The sequence below is a fragment of the Pristiophorus japonicus genome, chromosome 2, assembly GCF_044704955.1.
Source record: "Pristiophorus japonicus isolate sPriJap1 chromosome 2, sPriJap1.hap1, whole genome shotgun sequence".
NCBI classification, from domain to species: domain Eukaryota; kingdom Metazoa; phylum Chordata; class Chondrichthyes; family Pristiophoridae; genus Pristiophorus; species Pristiophorus japonicus.
In genome coordinates this window covers 157656527-157676795 of record NC_091978.1, presented here as the reverse complement: position 1 = coordinate 157676795, position 20269 = coordinate 157656527, and the positions used below count along the sequence as shown (strand labels likewise).

Genomic DNA, 20269 nt, shown 5'->3' with positions numbered 1-20269 from the left:
TTCAAAGAAGAGCAGTGGAGTTATCCCCGGTGGTCCTGGCCAATATTTATCCCTCAATCAACGTAACAAAAACAGATTATCTGGTCATTATCACATTGCTGTTTGTGGAAGATACTGTGTGCAAATTGGCTACCACCTTTCCCACATTACAACAGTGACTATACTTCAAAAGTACTTCATTCTCTGTAAAGCGCTTTGAGATGTCCGGTGGTCATGAACGACGCTATATAAATGCAAGTCTTTCTTTCTGTCTGTCTGTCCTCAATCCATGCTAATATATTACTCCCAATCCCATGAGTCCTAATTTTTTTTAATTCATTGACTAGATGTGGGCGTCACTGACAAGGCTAGCATTTATTGCCCATTCCTAATTGCTCTCAAGATGGTGGTGGTGAACAGCCTTTTTGAATACAACTGAGTGGCTTTCTAGGCCAGTTCAGAGGGCAGTTAAGAGTCAACCACATTGCTGTGGATCTGGAGTCACATACCCAGACCGGGTAAGGATGACAGATTTACTTCCCTAAAGTACATTAGTGAACCAGATGTTTTTTTTTACAACAATCCGGTAGTTTCATGGGGCTAGAATTTCCTAACAACCTGCCAGTGCCCAATTGCCACCCAAAAGACCACTAAGATTCCCAAGATTATCACTGGCGCAAACTTTCCCGAAAAAAAGAAAAAAATCCGCCCAGCAAAAAAATGGGCGTTGCACCCCGATTCTCGGCAAAAAAGTGAATTTTGGGTTGATTGGGCGGTTCTTAAAGAAAATGGCCGATAATTTAAAAAATTTACTCTAAGGCTGTGGATTTTGGGCCTAGGAGAAAAACACTAAAAATATTTTTTCATAACATCATAAATCATAAAAACATTCTCCGAACCTTTTTATCTTAAATCACCAATAGAATTTTAAAATAATTAGTAAAAAAAAATTACTTACCTTTTTCTTGCAGAGCTGCTTACCTTCCGCCCAGCTCCGCTGATTCTCGTGGGCATTTTTTTTTATACTTACCTATGGGTCACCGCTGAGCCAAATATCACGCAATGGCGATCTGTGGATGGTGCACGTCAGCAGTCCGCTCCCCAGCGGTACTTCGAAACCGCCGCGTAACTCAGCTGGGAATTTTTCGCTGACCCGGTTATCTCCCAACACGGTCAAAAGCGCCGAGAAACCGGGCAGTGAGCCACTGCAAATTCTAGCCCATGGTCACCATTACTGATATTAACTTTTTAATTCCAGATTTATTCAATTGAATTTCAACTCATGTCTCCGGATCATTAGTCCAGACCTCTGGATTACTCGTCCAGTAACATAACCACTATGCTACCATACCCACTGCAATTTTGTGTAACAGCCTCTTGTGTGGCACCTTACCGAATGCTTTTTGAAAATCCAAATACACTACATCCACTGGTTCCCCCTTATCCATCCTATTAGTTGCATCTTCAAAAAATTTGTAAAATACGATTTTCCTTTCATAAAACCATGTTGACTCTGCCTAATCATATTACGATTTTCTAAGTGCCCTGTTACCATGTTTCTAATAATGGATTCTAGCATTTTCCTTCATTCCGATGTCCTAAAGCGCTTTACAGCCAATGAAATACATAGAAGTGCTGCAGAATTCTAGCAAAATGCTATTGATGCCTGAGTTTGAACTTGATATTTCCATCAAGTGCTGGGACTCTCAGTTGAAGAGTGCATCAATAGCATTTTGCTAGAATTCTGCAACACTTTTTTTTTTATTTGTTCCGGGATGTGGGCGTTGCTGGCGAGGCCAGTATTTATTGCCCATCCCTAATTGCCCTTGAGAAGATGGTGGTGAGCCACCGCCTTGAACCGCTGCAGTCCTTGTGCTGAAGGTACTCCCACAGTGCAGTTGGGGAGTGCCAGGATTTTGATCCAGTGACGATGAAGGAACAGTGATATATTTCCCAGTCAGGATGCTGTGTAACTTGGAGGGGAACTTACAGGTGATGGCACTCCCATGTGCCTCTGTTGCCCTTGTCCTTCTAGGTGGTAGAGGTCGTGGGTTTGGGAGGTGCTTCCAAAGAAGCCATGGCGAGTTGCTGCAGTCCATCTTATAGATGGTACACACTGCAGCAGCAGTGCGCCAGTGGTGGAGGGAGTGAATGTTGAAGATGGTAGATGGGGTGCCAATCCAGCGGGCTGCTTTGTCCTGGATGGTGTCGAGCTTTTTGCAGTTGTTGGAGCTGCACTCATCCAGGCAATGGTAGAATGAGGGATATGCCAGGCCATGAGATTACAGATTGTGGTGGAGTACAATTCTGCTGCTGCTGATGGCTCACAATGCCTCATGGATGCCCAGTTATGAGCTGCTCGATCTGTTCTGAATCTATCCCATTTAGCACGGTGATAGTGCCACACAACACGATGGAGGGTGTCTTCAGTGTGACGACAGGATTTTGTCTCCATAATGACATATCCCTCTGCCATTACCATCAAGCCAGGAAACCAACCCTGGTTCAATGAGGAGTGCAGAAGAGCATGCCAGGAGCAGCACCAGGGATACCTAAAAAAAATAAGGTACCAATCTGGGGAAGCTGCAACGCAGCACTGTCATCTATGTACTTCGGATGCTGTAAAGCGCTTTAGGACGTCCTGAGTTTTTGAAAGGCGCTATCTAAATACAAGTCTTTTTTTTTCTCCTCCAACCATTTCTATTGTTTTTCAAAATTATTTGAAGAAAGCGAGAGGACAGATTTCAAAATCTTCTTTAGAAAATGTTTATATTGTCATTTTTTAAAAATAAATAGATTGAGAGAGAGAGAGAAAAATCCACTTCAAACATGCCAGACGACTAACTACACACCTGTTGTAGCTTTGTTTATTTTTGAATTATAATCTGTTTTTCAGTGCAAGTCATTTTGTCTTCTTTTATGAGAGAATTTCAGTTTCTACCTATTTGAAAATGATTTGAATACAAACAGCACTATGAATTTGAGTAGATTGTCAAAAAGTCTATCTGCTGTTTACTTTAAAAAGTACGTCCAGTAGACCAAGAGCGAGAAAGGCAGAACAGCTCTGGTCGCCATTGGAGAACCAAAGCACAGATTTAACCATATAGTTTTATTTTCTGTTCATTATCTCAGAAACCTTTTTTGGGGGGGGGGGGGGGGGGGATTTTTTTCTTAATACCTTAATTTTGAAAACTTTTCAGTTACATTGTGCGTTATCTGATTGTAAAACACAAATTACAATTGTGTTTTACAATGTACAAATTACAACTAGACAACTAAAGCTTAAAACCAGCATCATTCCAGAAAATGGATTGTCAACCTGGGAACACAGTACAGAGATGGCCCGAAACAGTTTGGAGCAGGTTAGCCCAGATTCACCTGGGCTTTCTACTCCTCAGTACTGCCAGATCCTGGCTTTTCCAAAAATAATGTCACATCCTGCAAAACGAATCCTCTCCCCGCCGCGCAAGTGCTCCTGGATACTTCTCCCAGTTTTGCTTGATGTCCATATCCAATTTTCCAGAGTGTTCCCCCCCAGACCTCAATATCCTACTCTACAGTGCTCTAGCATCTCCTTCCCTGTGTTCCCTGAATGCTGCTACCCAGCATTGCTCCCACGCCATTCCACCCCACCCCAGTATAGTAGTTCCCGTCCCAATGCATTCTTCCTAGATGCAAATCTTTTCCGAGACTCCCGCGCCAGTGCTACGAAACTGCACCCTAGGTGTTGACACACCCTGGTATCTCCCTTCATAACCATAGGATTCATTCTTTTCTTTCCTCCACCGCCCCCCCCCCCCCCCCCAATTTCATGACAACCCCTGTTACCTGATGTTTGCTGTCAGTGCTGCCAGCCATACTGCCACATTCCAACCCCCCCCCCCCCCACACACACACACTTCTTACAAATCCTAGAATTTCCCTCAGTGCAGCCACCTTCTCTGCAACTCACATCCCCCAGTGATCACAGACCCTGATGCATCTTGCTTCTCCCCTCCCCCACAGTGATATCCACTGTACTATTCCTCAATGTTGCCCAATGCCCAACCCCATGCGTAGTATTCTCAGGTGTCACATATCAATGTCCAATCTGATATATGTTGCCTACTATCTTCCTGTGTATTTTAAACTTTTTTTTAAAAAAAGCAATAATAGATCAAAATTAAATATATAGGTAAAGGAACATATAATTCAAGGCCACTCATTTATGATTTTCATGGGAAAATGGACAGTCAGAATTTGACCTCCGAAGCCTGGAACATTCCTGGAACACCATGTATTTAAAAACAAAATTTGTCTTAATTCAGTTACTGCCAATCAGTGGCCCCGATAATCCATTGTACGGTATAATGCCCCCATCTGTTTTAAAATAGTATGTCATCTAACACACTGAGCAATGCTACACAAGATCTTCTGTATTAAAAATATTGATGTCAATGACTGAAGTTCCATAAAGTACTATACCCTGAGCACTTTGTCAACTAACTTTTTAATGCTTTTAATGTCAGAAGAGCACTGGTACAAGTCTCTACTTTCTCCTAGCATTAACAGAGTGGATCTATGTGCCTATACCTGAGCATGCAGAACTACTTTGTGGCTGACTTCATTATGATGTACAGCTGGCAGCATAACTACAGTTTACCAGCTGTGCATCGAACTCCACAGATGTAGTTCCAAGACCACTAGCTGCATTATAAATGGGGCCTTCGTAATTATTATCTTGATACACAAGAGTAAAGTGTTTACTATATGATTGTAGCATTGCATTTGTGTTTGAAGGACACTGTATGGGTATATTCTTTAACTTCTTCTAAAATAAGTTTATTTGCTTCTGACCTCAGCACTTGGTCCAGAGATAGAAGAATCAAAGCCTCAAAGGAAACCAATGACATACGACGAATTAAGAAACAAAAATAGGGAGCTCTACGAAGTCACAGTGACACAAAAAGCAGAGTCTCTTCATAAACCAACTCAACAAAGATTACCTGACAACAAAGGTTAATTATGGAAATAATATATTTTTAATTTGTTCTTGGCCTGGCAAGACCAAATTTATTGCCTATCTCTCAGTTGCTTCTTGAACCATTGCAGTTCTTGTGATGGTGCTCGGTAGAGACTTGCAGGATTCGGAGTGAGTGACATCTGCCAGGAATGGTGATGTATGTCCAAGTCAAGGTGTTATGTGGCTTGGTTGAATGTTCTTAAATTAAAACAAACCTGGCTGGATTGTGGTTGGTTATGGTGCAGATGATTGGCAACATATCCCGTTCCAACTGCTGTGTGCAAGTACAACCCTATTATTTCTATGTACCAGGAAGATAAGCTTGCTACAAGCAATGTTTTAAAGAGATTTATTGTAAAGGAGCAAACAGGTAATTATACAGCTGTACAAGACGATAAGCTACAGTTAGAGTACTGTTTGCTGTCTGGAGTGTCCCATTATTGAAAGAACATTAAAGCCATAGAACTATAGTTAGTTATAAGGGAGGAGGCGATACAAGGACTATTTCCACTGGATCGAAGAGGAGATTGAATATAGGTTTTTAAAATAAGGGCCGAGCTTCACCCTTGCCTCAGCTGCCAAAACCCTCATCCATGATTTGATCATCTCCAGACTCAACTATTCCAATGCTCTCCCAGTAGGCCTTCCCATCCTCCACCCTCCATAAACTTCAGCTCATTCACTTTGCTGTCCATATCCTATTTCACAGCATTCCACTCACCGATCACTCCTGTGCTCACTGACCTACGTTGGCTCCCAATCCATCAGCACTTCAAATATAAAATTTACATCCTGGTATTCAAATCACTTCATGGCCTCACCCCCTCCCTATTTCTAACCTTTCCCAGCCCTACAAGCCTCCAAAAACTCTCAAACTCTGGCTACTTGTGAATTAAGAAAACCCTTCTTCCCACTTTTAGCAGCCGTGCGTTCAACTGTCTCGGTGTTAAGCTCTGGAAATACTTCCATAAATCCCTCTGCCGCCTACCTCTTGACTTTTAAGACCCCCCTTAAAACACACCTCAAGCTTTTAGTTACCAGGCCTTTGTCAGCTCGGTGTTGATTTTTATCTGATTATGCCTCTGTGAAATGCCTTGGGGCATTTTTCTACATTAAAGATGCTATATAATGCAAGTCATTTTAATAGGGTGAATAGGAAAAAACGCTTTCCTCTGATTGGGTAGTCAGTGATGAGCTCATCAATTTAAAATTGTCACCGAGAGCAAGAAGAGAGATTAAGAGAAATTTCTTTACACGATTATTACAGCATGGATTAGTTGAGACAAAGACCATTGCATCTTTTAAGGGAACAGTAGATAACATTGTAAATGGAGGAAAATACAGTGTTGTGGGGATAGTGGGGCAATCCAATTAGTTTTGGATTGCTCCAGAAAAGAGCTGACACAGGCATGATGTATCAAATGACCTCCTGTGCTGTAAACTTCTACGGTTTTTATTTGGTATAAAGTTACATCTAACTTTGTAAATTGATGGCCATAACTTTATGTACAATGGATCCCTGTGGATCTGTTGAAAAATTGTATTTATATTCTCTTTCTGCATATCAAAGCTGTATAAGATTTTCAGAAATAGGGGGTGGAGGTCATGCCTTTTCTCAATGGATTAGTTCCATGGAAACAAGCAAGTCAGTAAGTATCAGCATTTCCCACCATTAGAGGTGGGTTTTTTTACTAGTAAACTTTTGGGATGAATAGGAAATATGCAGATTTTTAAAAACTTGTAGAGTACATATAAAGATCAATGTCTTTGAATAGAAACAAATAAATACATAGTATGCTATAATGTAAGTTGGTTTTATTTTAAGTGACTGATCTGATGCTTCTCATTAATTAGTACTGATGATCTGTCCTGGTCTAATTATTTCCTGTAGCAAAAACAAACAAGTATGGGGACTCCTGGGATGAATAAGGAAAACACTATGGACAAGAAGCTCGCGAATAATCCCAGCTGAGTTGGAAATTCGTAATCCACGCGCTCTACAGCAGTATTTAATCTCAAAGCCTGAAGTGTGTTTTAAAACGTTTGATCCCAGACTGATTAGACCGCAAAAATCTTACGATGACCTGCCTTTTTCATGGGATCCATTTGATCTGTTTACAGTATCAAAAGCAGCAAATCTAAGCTGGTGATAACATTGGTCCGTCAAAGACTTGTCTATTCCATTTCTTATTATAAGATTTTTTTTAAAGCACCACACAAGTGTTCTTGTTGATACTTGTGTTCATTTCTAAATGTAGCAATTTTTGACAGGGAAGATACTCAGAATAACTGCTTTTGCTCAAAGCTGTAATAGACAGCCTCCACATGAAAGATTGTTTATTCTGAGCCATGTTGTTGCTATTAATCAAATTGAACCAAAGTGATGGACTGTATCTTAGTTATATGTATGTATGTTCCATTTCTAACCATGAAGCTACTGGTCCAAGTATAAATTTGAAAAGGATGAACTTAATTAAATATGCAGTGCATTGTTTCCAGTGCATTTTTATTAAAAGCTATCCTATAGTTTCCTTGCTCAATAATCTATGCAAATCTTTTCCACTTTAATTAATCAAAATGGGATGGAAGAATTATGAGGGCTGGAGGTGGGGTGGGGGGGAGAATCGGGAAAAGTAGCAAGTATATAGCCTGAAATAAGATATTTCAACTTGTTCTAGCACGGACTGAAAACAATTTTGAGTGGCTAAAGGTAAACTGTCATCAGTAATTTAAAAAAAATAGCTTATCATCACTAAACTGGTGATTCTTCCTAGTGTTGCAAAGGCCTTGGTTGTTGCCTGCCCAATATAGCAATAAATTCCTGGTAGTTTTCCACAGCTGGATTCCTCAAATGTATAAACATATAAAGCATAAAAAAGCAAAACGAGGTTGTTGGGCTGGTGTAGGTTAGAGGATGAGAATTTGAATTGAAAGTCTTTGAGGGGATTGAGAGCCAATGTAGGAATTGGTTTGGATACAGGCAGCAGAGGTTTGGATGAGCTAGAGTTTGTGGAGGATGCCTAGAAAAACATAGGATAGTAGAGTCAGAAGGTGACACAGGCATATAAATGAGGGTTTCAGCGACAGATGGCCTGAGACAGGGGCGAGATGAGCAATGTTATGGAGGTGGAATTAGGCAATTTTTGATTTGAAGAGGATCCGTGCTGGATGCTCAGCTCAAGGTCAAATAAGCTACCAAGGTTGCAAACAGTCGAATTCAACCTGAGATAGTGGCCAGAGAGGGGGGGATAAATCTGAGGCGAGGATAGCTTCAGTGTAGAACTGGAGGAAATTGTGTATCATATAAGATTGGATGGTGGACAATCAGGCTAACAACATGGGGTTGAGAGAGGCGATGGAGCTAAATGCCATCAACCTAGGTATGGAACCTGAAACAGCATATAGTTGAGAAAGAGGAGTGTTAGGGATGGGCCAGATTAGGGAGGTGATAGCGGATTCAAGGACTTTGGAGAGGAAAGGAAGGATGGAGTGGTAGTTTGCAAAGACACAATCCAAGGGTGGGTTTGTTGAGGCTGGGAGTGATGACAGTTTTGAGAGGGGAAACAGTACCTGAGGAGAGGGAACCATTTACAATGGCATCTAACATGGGGGCCAGGAAGAGAAGTTGGGTGGTCAGCAGTTTAAGCAGAATGGGGTTCAGTGAGCAAGTAGTGGGTCTCGGATAAGATGAGCTCAAAAAGGACACGAGGGGAGATGGAGGAGAAATTGGAGAGTGTTGCGGGTTCAGAGTTAGGGCAGGGGGGGTACCTTGGGGAAAGTTTAGCTGGGGATGGGGGGAAGCTGCTGTATTAGGAGCTGACTGGATGATATCCATCTTAGTGACAGAAGTCCGTGAACTCCTCGCACTTGTTGCCGCTGAGGAGCAAGGGAAAGGGGTTTAAGGAGGCAGTTAGTAGTTGATGGAAGGTGGTGATTATCTTTGCCATCCAGAATGATCCTGGAGTAGTAAACAGTTTTGGTAGACGAGAGCAGGGCCAGATATTGCTTGGTGTAGTCCAGCCAGATCTGGATATGGATGGATAAGCAGTTGTATGCCAGATTTGAGAGGGGAAACCGTACCTGAGGAGAGGGAACCATTTACAATGGCATCTAACATGGGGGCCTTCACGTTGGATTTGAGTGAAAAGACAAGGTAGTAGAGAATAAGAGTTTTACTGAGGACAAGGACATTAAAGGCGGAGTAATTGAGCAGATCAACAGCTGTCGAAGTATCTTGGTGAATGGAGGGTCAAAGGCAAGACAGTTGGGAGTTTGAAAATGCTATTGTAAGTGACAGTGGAGATTGTTTTTTCTAAGGATGGATGCAGAAGGAAGTGTGGTTAGAAGGGAATAGGGGGTGTGAATGCTGAGGGATACAAGAAAGTACTCAGAAATGGCTTTGGCTATGATTGAAACGAGAGTAGAGAAGCCACCTGAGATGACAAGGTTGAGATGCGGCTGTGAAAATGGGTGCGAGTTCATGTGGAGATAAAAGAAAAGGTGAATATGAATCCTTCCATTACAGCATCTAGTTTCTTAACTTAGTCCAAGGTCCCAGTCTCAACCATTCTTCCTACTAATCCCTTCCAGCTGTTGATCAACTGCTGTGTAAAATACTTCATCTGTCCGAAATATTCCTTCACAACCTTGAATATGATCCTTCTCATTCTCATGTTTAAATGCATTCATGGGCTCGCCTCTCTAACCTTCTCCAGCTGTACAATTCTCCCCACCCCAACTCTCTCTGCATCTCTTCACCCCACCAGTGGTTGCTGTTCCTTCAGTGGTCTAGGCCCCATGCTCTGGAATTACCATCCTTGACCCCCTCTGCTTCTCCACCTCCTGCCTCCTCTAAGAGCCTCCTTAAAATCCAGCTCTTTGGCCAAGCTTTTGGTCACAATTCTTAATTTCCCCTTTGGCTCAGTGTCCATTTTTTGTTTGTGCTTGTGTGGAATGTTTTTTTTTTACATTGAAGATATGTGAATGCAAGTTGCTGACTTAAATACCTGTGAGGTCTCCTCTTCAGATGTCTTTTTTTTTAAGCTGAAGAGCATTGGCTGATCCAAACTTCCTAACTTCACTCCTGGCTCTAATGTTTAGGCTATGTCCCTGAGTCCTAGATTTCCCCAACCAGGAGAAATAGTTTGCCTATTTACCCTATCCGTTCCCCTTAATATCTTGAAAACTTTAATCAAATTACCTCTTGATCTTCTAAATTCCAGGGAATACAACCCTAGTTTGTGTAGAAAATTCTGGAAATACTCAGATCAGGCAGCATCTGTGGAAAAAGAAATAGAGTTAAAGTTTCCGGTTGCTGACCTTTGGTCAGAACTGTGTAATCTCTCCTCACAATTTAACCCTTGAAGTTCAGGTATTCTAGTAAATCGACACTGCACTGCCTACAACAACAACTTGTATTTATATAGTGCCTTTAACGTAGTAACACGTCCCAAGGCGCTTTACAGGAGTGTTAAAAGACAACAACAAAAATTTACACTGAGACACATAAGAAGTTACAGCAGATGACCAAAAGCTTTGTCAAAGAGGTAGCTTTTAAGAAGAGTCTTAAAAGAGGAAAGAGGCGGAAGGAGGGAGTTCTAGAGTTTAGGGCGCATGCAGCTAAAGGCACGGCCACCAATGGTTGAGCAGTTATAATCAGGGATGCTCAAGAGGGCAGAATTTGAGGAGCGCAGATATCTCTGGGTTGGGGGGGGGGGGCTGAAGGAGATTACAGAGATAGGGAGGGGCAAGACCATGGAGGGATTTGTAAACAAGGATGAGAATTTTGAAATCAAGATGTTGCTTAACAAGGTCGAGATATTCTTCCTAAGATGTGGTGCCCAGAACTGAACACAGTATTTCAGGTGTGATCTAACCAGGCTTTGTATAGCTGCAGAATAACTTCTAGTCACTTGTGTTCTTGTCCTCTAGATATATAGGTCAGCATTCCATTAGCCTTTATGATTATTTTTGTACCTGTCCATGACCTTTTAATGATCTATGTACATGGATCCCTAAGTTTCTTTGGATTCCACTGCTTCCAACTTTTCACCACTTAGAAAGTACTCTTGATCTATCCTTTTTAGGTCCAACATGGATGACCTCACACTTGCCTATATTAAAATCCATTTGCCACAGTTTTGCCCATTCATTTAATCTATTAATATCTCTTTTTGTAATTTTGTGCTTTCATCTACACTGCTTACAATGCTGCCTATCTTTGTGTCATTGGCAAACTTGGACATGTGGTTCTCTATTCCATCATCTAAGTCGTTAATAAATACTTTGAATAGTTGAGGCCCCAAGACGGATCCCTTCGGGATCCTTCCCCTCCCTCTCCAATATCCTTTCAAGCCGTTTGCGATGTCCCTCACCCTGGCACCAGGTAAGCAACATACCATGTGGAACACTCAATCCTGCTCACAAAGGATGCTCTCCATCTCCCTAATTATTGAAACCCCAACAACTACCACATTATGCTTCCCCTCCTCCCTTTGGACAGCCTCCTTCTCCAAGGTGCCTTTGTCCTTCCGACAGTCTTCATCCGTATTCCTCCATGTAGCAAGTATATCGTACCTGTTGAATAGGATTCGTTTCTGTGAATCCTCGTTCTCTATCTCATCTAGGTTCCCTTTACACTATACTATCAGTCACACTAATCCCGTTCTGATCCTGCACCTCTCTATGAGGTGTGACTGAGGTCTGGAGCAAACTGGCCAGATAAAAGGAGCACGGAGTTCAGACCCGAAACTGGAAGAGGCAGCGTACCTGGGTGAGGTCTGAGCGAGAACGGCAGCGACTCAACAGAGGCAGAATTCGAAAGTGACGTCAGAGTAAAAAAAAAAGGGACGTTGGCACAAGGGAAGGAGTTGATAAGTAGCTGATGAGTGGATTTTTTTAAAGTTTTAGGTTTATTTCTGCTAAGTTCGTTCTTAGTTTATTAAATAGAGGCATGGCAGACCAACTCAATCCCAGCTCATGTGCCATGTGGGAAATCTTAGATGCTTCTCATGGCTTGGACAAGCACATCTACAGGGAGTGTCACCAGCTACGGCAGCTCGCGATCCGTATTTCAGAGCTTGAGCGGCAGCTAGAGTCACTGCAGTGCATCCACGAGGCTGAGAACTTAGTGGATAGCACATTTCTAAAGGTGGCCACTCCGCAGCTCAAGAGTGTGCAGGCAGAGAGGGAATGGGTGACCGCCAGACAGAAGAGGAGGACCAGGCACGTAGTGCAGGAATCCCGGGAGTACATCTCGCTCTCCAATCAGTATTCTGTTCTAAGTACTGATGGGGGGGATGGTTCTTCCGAGGAGTGCAGTCAGAGCCAAGTCCACAGGACCATGGGTATTCAGCTGCACAGTGGGTGGGTGGGGGGGGGGGGGGGGGGAGGAGGAGGAGTGGAAGAGCTATAGTGGTAGGAGATTCGATGGTTATGGGAGCAGACAGACGTTTCTGCGGCTACAGATGTGACTCTAGGAAGTTACGTTGCCTCCCTGGTGCCAAGGTCAAGGATGTCACCGAGCGGCTGAAGGGCATTCTGGGGGGAGAGGGTGAACAACCAGAGGTTGTGGTCCATATCAGTACCAATGACATAGCTAGAAAGAGTGATGAGGTCCTGCAGGCAGATTTTAGGGAGCTAGTCTTAAAAAGCAAGACCTCAAAGGTAGTAATCTCCAGATTAATCCTGGTGCCACATGCCAGTGAGGACAGAAATAAGAGGAGAGAGCAGATGAATACGTGGTTGGAGACTTGGTGCAGGTGGGAGGGCTTTAGATTCCTGAGGCTTTGGGACCATTTCTGGGGGAGGTGGGACCTGTACAAGCCAGACAGGTTGCACCTCAACAGAGCCGGGACCAATATCCTCGTGGCAGGGTTTGCTAGTGTTATTGGGGAGGGGCTGGAAACCTGAGAATAGATTCAGAAGGGAGAGAAGCAAAGCTGAAATTTGAAAGCAAAAAAGTAGAAAGTGAATTTGGAAGACAGAGGAATCAAGGGCTAGAAAATAGACAACAAGGGAGTTTGGCAGTTCTAAATTGTATATACTTCAATGCAAGGAGTGTAGCGAATAAGGCAGATGGACACTTGGGACTATGATATTTTAGCTATTACTGATACATGGCTGAAAGAAGGGCAGGTATGGCAGCTCAACATTCCTGATTACAGGGTTTTCAGACGGGATAGAGAGGGGGGTAAAAAAGGAAGGGGGTCGCAGTATTGATTAACGAAACAATTACAGCTCTGAGGAGGGATGATATGTTAGAAGGATCATCAAATGAGGCCATATGTGTTGAAGAATAAAAAAGGGGCGATCATGCTGCTAGCAGTGTACAATAGACCCCCAAACACTCAGAGGGAGTTGGAAGAGCAAATATGAAGGCAAATATGAAGGGCAGTAGGGGAGTACAATTACCCTAATAATAACTGGGATAAAATTAGTGTGAATGGTATAGAGGATGCGAAATTCCTAAAATGCATTCAGGGGAACTTTCTTAGCCAGTATGTAACAAGCCCAACAAGGGAGGGGGCAGTTCTGGACTTAGTTTCAGGTAAAAAAAAGCTGGGCAAGTGGAAGGGGTATCAGTGGGAAAGCATTTTGGTGCTAGTGATTATAATTCAGTTAGATTTGAGCTTGGTTATGGAATAGAACAAAGATAGACCAGGAATAAAAGTTCTCAATTGGGGAAAAGCCAATTTTGCTAAGCTGAGATGGGATTTAGCCAAAGTAGACTGGAAACGGCTACTTGAAGATAAATCAGTATCAGAAGAGTGGGAGGCATTCAAGGAGGAGATCCTGAGGGTTCAGAGCAAGTACGTTCCCTGAAAGAAAAAAGGTGGGACTAACAAATCTAGAGTCCCCTGGATGTCAAGGGACATACAGGGTAGGATAAAGTAAAAAAGAGAGGCTTATGACAGAGACTGAGGGCTCAATACTGCAGAAACCTTAGAGGACTTTAGAAAGTACAGGGGTGAAATTAAAAGGGAAATTAGAAAAGCAAGGAGCGAGCATGAAAAAACTTTGGCAAGTAAAATCAAGGAGTACCCAAAGCTGTTTTATAAATATATTAAGAGCAAGAGGATAACTACAGAAAGAGTAGGACCTATTGTGTGGAGGTGGAATACGTGGGTACAGTTCTTAATGAATACTTTGCGTCTGTTTTCACAAAAGAGAGGGCAATGCAGATATTGCAATCAGGGAGGAGTGTGACATATTAGATGAAATAAACATAGTGAGAGAAAAAGTATTTAAGCGGCTTAGTAGCTTTGAAAGTGGATAAATCCCTAGGCCTGGATGAAATGTATCCCAGGCTGTTAAGAGAAGCAACATAGGAAATAGCAGAGGTTCTGACCATCATTTTCCAATTCTCTCTGGCTACAGGTGTGGTTCCGGAGAACTGGAGGACTGCTAATGTTGTACCTTTGTTTAAAAAGGGAGAAAGGGATAGACCGAGTAAGTACAGGCCAGTCCGCTTAACCTTAGCGCTGGGAAAATTATTGAGGGACAGGATAAATCTTCATTTAGAAAGACACAGATTCATCAAGGACAGTCAACACAGATTTGTCAAGGGAAGGTTGTGTCTGACTATCTTGATTGAGTTCTTTAAGGAGGTAACAAGGAAGGTCGATGAAGGTAGTGCATTTGATGTAGTGTATATGGATTTTAGCAAGGCTTTTGATAAGGTCCCACATGGCAGTCTGATCATGAAAGTAAAAGCCCATGGGATTCAGCACAAAATAGCAAGTTGGATCCAAAATTGGCTCAGAGGCAGGAAGAAAAGGGCAATGATTGAAGGGTGTTTTTGTGACTAGAAGGCTGTTTCCAGTGGGGTTCCACAGGGCTCAGTACATAAGAACATAAGAAATAGGTGCAGGAGTAGGCCATTTGGCCCCTCGAACCTGCTCTGCCATTCAATAAGATTGTGGCTGATCTTTGATCGTGGCCTCAACTCCATTTCCCTACCAGCTTCCCATAACCCTTGGCTCGCTTATCATTCACACATCTGTCCATTTACACCTTAAATATATTCAATGACCCAGCCTCCACAGCTCTCTGGGGTGGAGAATTCCAAAGATTTATTCTTGTAAACTATCTTCTCTCTATTATTTCTTTAATCGTCCTTTGTTGATTTCTAAAAATTTCCCAATCCTCTGGCCTTCCACTATTCTTCGCAATATTGTATGCTGTTGTTTCAATTTGATATCATCCTTTACTTCCTTAGTTAGTCACGGATGGTTCATCCTTTTCTTAGAGTCTTTCTTTCTCACTGGAATATATCTTTGAGAGTTATGAAATATCTCCTTAAATGTTTGCCACTGATCATCTACCGTCATACCCTTTAATCTATTTTCGCAGTACTCTTTAGCCAAGTCTGCCTTCGTACCTTTGTAATTGCCTCTATTTAAGTTCGGGATACTAGTTTGAGACCTAGCTTTTTCACCCTCAAACTGAATTTAAAATTCTGCCAAGAGGATCCTTTACTATGAGATCATTAATTAATCCAGTCTCATTACACATTACCAGATCTAAAATAGTCTGCTCCCTGGTTGGTTCTACAATGTATTGTTCTAAGAAACCATCCCAAATACACTCTATGAACTCTTCCTCAAAGCTACCTTTGCCAATTTGATTTGTCAAATCAATATGAAGATTAAAATCACCCATGCTGTTTCCCGTACCTTTCTTACAAGCCTCCATTATTTCTTGCTTTATACTCTGTGCCACAGTGTAGCTACTGTTAGGGGACCTATAGATTACCAGTGACTTCTTTCCCTTATTATTTCTTATCTCCACCCAAACTGATTCTACATCTTGATCTTCTGAGCCAATATCATTTCTCACTACTGCACTGATCTCATCCTTTATTGACAGAGCTACCCCACTTCCTTTATCTTTCTGCCTATCCTTCTGAAATGGCAGTAGTAGCTCCCTTGCTGTTTGTGGTATATATCAATGACTTAGACTTGAATATAGTGGGTATGATTAAGAAGATTGCAGATGATACTAAAATCGGCTGTGTGGTTGATAATGAAGAAGAAAGCTGAAGACTGCAGGAAGATATCAATGACCTCTGGTCAGGTGGGCAGAACAATAGCAAATAGAATTTAATCCGGAGAAGTGTGAGGTAATGCATTTGGGGAGGGCTGTCCAAGCATGGGAATACACATTAAATGCTATGACACTGAGAAGTGAAGAGGAACAAAGGGACGTTGGAGCGCAGGTCCACAGATCCCTGAACTTAGCAGTCCAGGTAGATAAGGTGGTTAAGAAGGCCTATGGAATAATTGCCTTTATTAACCGAGGCATAGAATACAAGAGCAGGGAGGTTATGCTTGAACTGTATAAAACAGTAGATAGGCCACAGCTGGAGTACTGTATGTAGTTCTGGTCACCACATTACAGGAAAGATGTGATTGCACTAGAGAGGGTCCAGAGGAAATTTACGAGGATGTTGCCTGGACTGGGGAATGTTGGTTATGAGGAAAGATTGGATAGCCTGGGTTTGTTTTCTTTGGAACAGAGGAGGCTGAGGGTAGGCCTTATTGAGGTGTATAAAATTATGAGGGGCCTGGATAGAGTGGATAGAAAGGACCTATTTCACTTGGCAGAGGGGTCAACCACCTGGGAGCATAGATTTCAAGTAATTGGTCGGAGGTTTAGAGGAGATATGAGGGGAAATTTTTTCACCCAGAGGGTGGTGGGGATCTGGAACTCACTGCCTGAAAGGGTGGTAGAGGCAGAAACCCTCACCACATTTAAAAAGTACTTGGATGTGCACTCGAGCTGCCGTAACCTACAGGACTACAGACCAAGAGCTGGAAAGTGGGATTAGGCTGGATAGCTCTTTGTCGGCTGGCGTGGACGCGATGAGACGAAATGGCCTCCTTATGTGCTGTAATTTTCTATGATTGCTCCTCCCTTCCTTTATGTGTCAGAATGTCTCCAACTTGCACGACAACTCAATGACTCTGAGCCGGAGAGATTAGAGGCTGAGACTTCCACTGCAGATGTGTTCGCTCGGCAGTCCCGCTGTCCACAGAGTCCAAGATACTGCAGTCCAGTCGCACAACCTGCTCTGCCATATCTTAGTCTATATTTATTTATAAATTCTTTTTAGCTTCAAAGCTATTTAAATGTTTAGCTAACACTAAAATACAAACGCTAACCACTAAAAAAACTAACCAATATAATGGCCCAGAAATTCCGGCCTCCCTGGGTTCTCCGCAGAACTGGGAGAAATTTAGAATTCAGCAGAAGAGGACAAAAGGTTTAATTAGAAGGGGGAAAATAGAGTATGAGAGTAAGCTTGCAGGGAACATAAAAACTGACTGCAAAAGCTTCTATAGATATGTGAAGAGAAAAAGATTAGTGAAGATAAATGTAGGTCCCTTGCAGCCAGAATCAGATGAATTTATAATGGTGAACAAAGAAATGGCAGACCAATTGAACAAATATTTTGTTCTGTCTTCACTAAGGAAGACATAAATAACCTTCCAGAAATACTAGGGGACCGAGGGTCTAGCGAGAAGGAGGAACTGAAGGAAATCTTTATTAGTCAGGAAATTGTGTTAGGAAAATTGATGGTATTGAAGGCCGTTAAATCCCCAGGGCCTGATAGTCTGCATCCCAGCGTACTTAAGCAAGTGGCCCTAGAAATAGTGGATGCATTGGCGGTCATTTTCCAACATTCTATTGACTCTGGATCAGTTCCTATGGATTGGAGGGTAGCTAATGTAATCCCACTTTTTAAAAAAGGAGGGAGAGAGAAAACAGGGAATTATAGACCGGTTAGCCTGACATCGGTAGTGGGGAAAATGTTGGAATCAATTATTAAAGATGAAATAGCAGCGCATTTGGAAAGCAGTGACAGGATCGGTCCAAGTCAGCATGGATTTATGAAAGGAAAATCATGATTGACAAATCTTCTAGAATTTTTTGAGGATGTAACTAGTAGAGTGGACAAGGGAGAACCAGTGGCTGTTGTGTATTTGGACTTTCAAAAGGCTTTTGACAAGGTCCCACACAATAGATTAGTGTGCAAAATTAAAGCACATGGTATTGGGGGTAATGTATTGACGTGGATAGATTCGGAATAAATGGGTCCTTTTCAGAATGGCAGGCAGTGACTAGCCGCAAGGTTAGTTGGGACCCCAGCTATTTACAATATACATTAATGATTTAGACAAAGGAATTGAATGTAATATCTCCAAGTTTGCAGATGACACTAAGTTGGGTGGCAGTGTGAGCTGTGAGGAGGATGCTAAGAGGCTGCAAGGTGACATGGACAGGTTAGGTGAGTGAGCAAATGCATGGCAGATGCAGTATAATGTAAATAAATGTGAGGTTATCCACTTTGGTGGCAAAAACAGGAAGGCAGAATATTATCTGAATGGTGACAGATTAGGAAAACGGGAGGTGTAACGAGACCTGGGTGTCATGGTACATCAATCATTGAAAGTTGGCATGCAGGTACAGCAGGTGGTGAAGGCGGCAAATGGCATGTTGGCCTTCATTCCGAGAGGATTTGAGTATCTGAGCAGGGAGGTTTTACTGCAGTTGTACAGAGCCTTGGTGAGGCCACACCTTGAATATTGTGTACAGTTTTGGTCTCCTAATCTGAGGAAGGACATTCTTGCTATTGAGGGAGTGCAGCAAAGGTTCACCAGACTGATTCCCGGGATGGCAGGATTGACGTATGAAAAAAGACTGGATCGACTAGGCTTATATTCACTGGAATTTAGAAGAATGAGAGGGGATCTCATAGAAACATATAAAATTCTGCCGGGATTGGACAGGTTAGATGCAGGAAAACTTTTCCTGATGTTGGGGAAGTCCAGAACCAGGGGTCACAGTCTAAGGATAAGTGGTAAGCCATTTAGGACCGAGATGAGGAGAAACTTCTTCACTCAGAGAATTGTGAACCTGTGGAATTCTTTACCACAGAAAGTTGTTGAGGCCAATTCACTAAATATATTCAAAAGGGAGTTAGATGTGGCCCTTACGACTAAAGGGATCAAGGGGTATGGAGAGAAAGCAGGATTGGGGTACTGAAGTTGCTTGATCAGCCATGATCTTATTGAATGGTGGTGCAGGCTCGAAGGGCTGAATGGCCTACTCCTGCACCTATTTTCTATGTTTCTATGTACGGAGTTTCTACGGACCCGGGAAGGCATCAGAAAAACTGGTTTTCAGGGCACAATGCGTGTGCGCTGAAAACCAGCTTTTCCGATCTGTCAGCTTGACAATCATCTGCGTCTCGGGAGCGAGGACATTTGCAAGGGTAAGATTGCGGTACTTACCCATATCTTGCCCAGCAAATATCCTCAAAACTCTTGCGCCTGATAAAAGCAGGCGCATAGCCTACTTTTACAGGCAGAAGAGTTTTAAAACAGTGCGCGACAGTCGGCAGCAGCAGAGCCGATGGGGAGAAGCAGAGCGGCAGACACCAGACTGAGGGAAATGACTCAAATAGCTAACTTCTGTGCTTACTATGACATCACTTTATGATTTATTTCCCTCAGTCTGGTGTCTGCCGCTCTGCTTCTCCCCATCGGCTCTGCTGCTGCCGACTGTCGAGCACTGTGTAAATCTGTCGCTCTGTTTACTGCCTCAAAGTTATATAAACCACTACAAGTGTTAAAGGCAAAAAGAAGAACCTCCTTTCCCCTCTGCACTGAATTCCTACTCTCTCCAAATTCTAAACTTCCCACCCTGTTCACGGTGCACTCAGTTAATATTGCGATCTGTGGTTATGCTCTGTGCCTTAGTAGAAAGATTGAATAATAATATAAAATGGGTTTGAGGTGAGGGTGAGTAGAAGCTGCAACATGGATGAGTGAGAGAGAAGTTGGGGCCAAGTAGGGTCTTGTCATGGGAGGAATCACTGAGTTTGTGTTGGAGCATAGGAGCTTTAGAACGTAGGGGTTATGGAAGATGGGGTGCAAGAGCACTGACATCCAAAAACACGGTGAAATTGCAATCCATCTCCCAAGAGGACTTTGGGCTGGCTAGGCTTTGGCAGCATCCCTGAATGGTTGGGCATGGGAGTATTCACAAGGTAGACTATGAACCTTGGAAGCACTGGAGATGTGAACACTCTGCATGGAGGGAGCACTCAAGTGTGTGACTGGAGACTGGGAGTTGGGGATCTGTGGCAGTCAGTGGGTGCTGGCTGGGTCATTGAGTGAGTGTGGTGTTGCTGGAATGTGGAAGTACTGGAAGGGAATCAGGTTGTTGGACATTGAGGGAGAAATGCACTGAAAGCACTAAAGATGTAAGATACGTTCCAGG

General features: G+C 42.8%; 1 protein-coding gene across 2 annotated transcripts in view; it reads left to right on the top strand.

The window, feature by feature from the left end:
• ociad1 (OCIA domain containing 1) overlaps positions 1–7500 on the top strand; it is a 47016-nt gene extending 39516 nt beyond the window's left edge. For both annotated transcript variants that reach the window (XM_070870093.1, XM_070870088.1), the window contains exons 7-8: positions 4821–4976; positions 6873–7500. In XM_070870093.1, the coding sequence (XP_070726194.1) occupies positions 4821–4976; positions 6873–6910 (194 nt within the window). In that variant the 3' untranslated portion in view covers positions 6911–7500. The remainder of the gene's footprint in view (positions 1–4820; positions 4977–6872) is intronic.
• The last annotated feature ends 12769 nt before the right edge of the window (positions 7501–20269 follow it).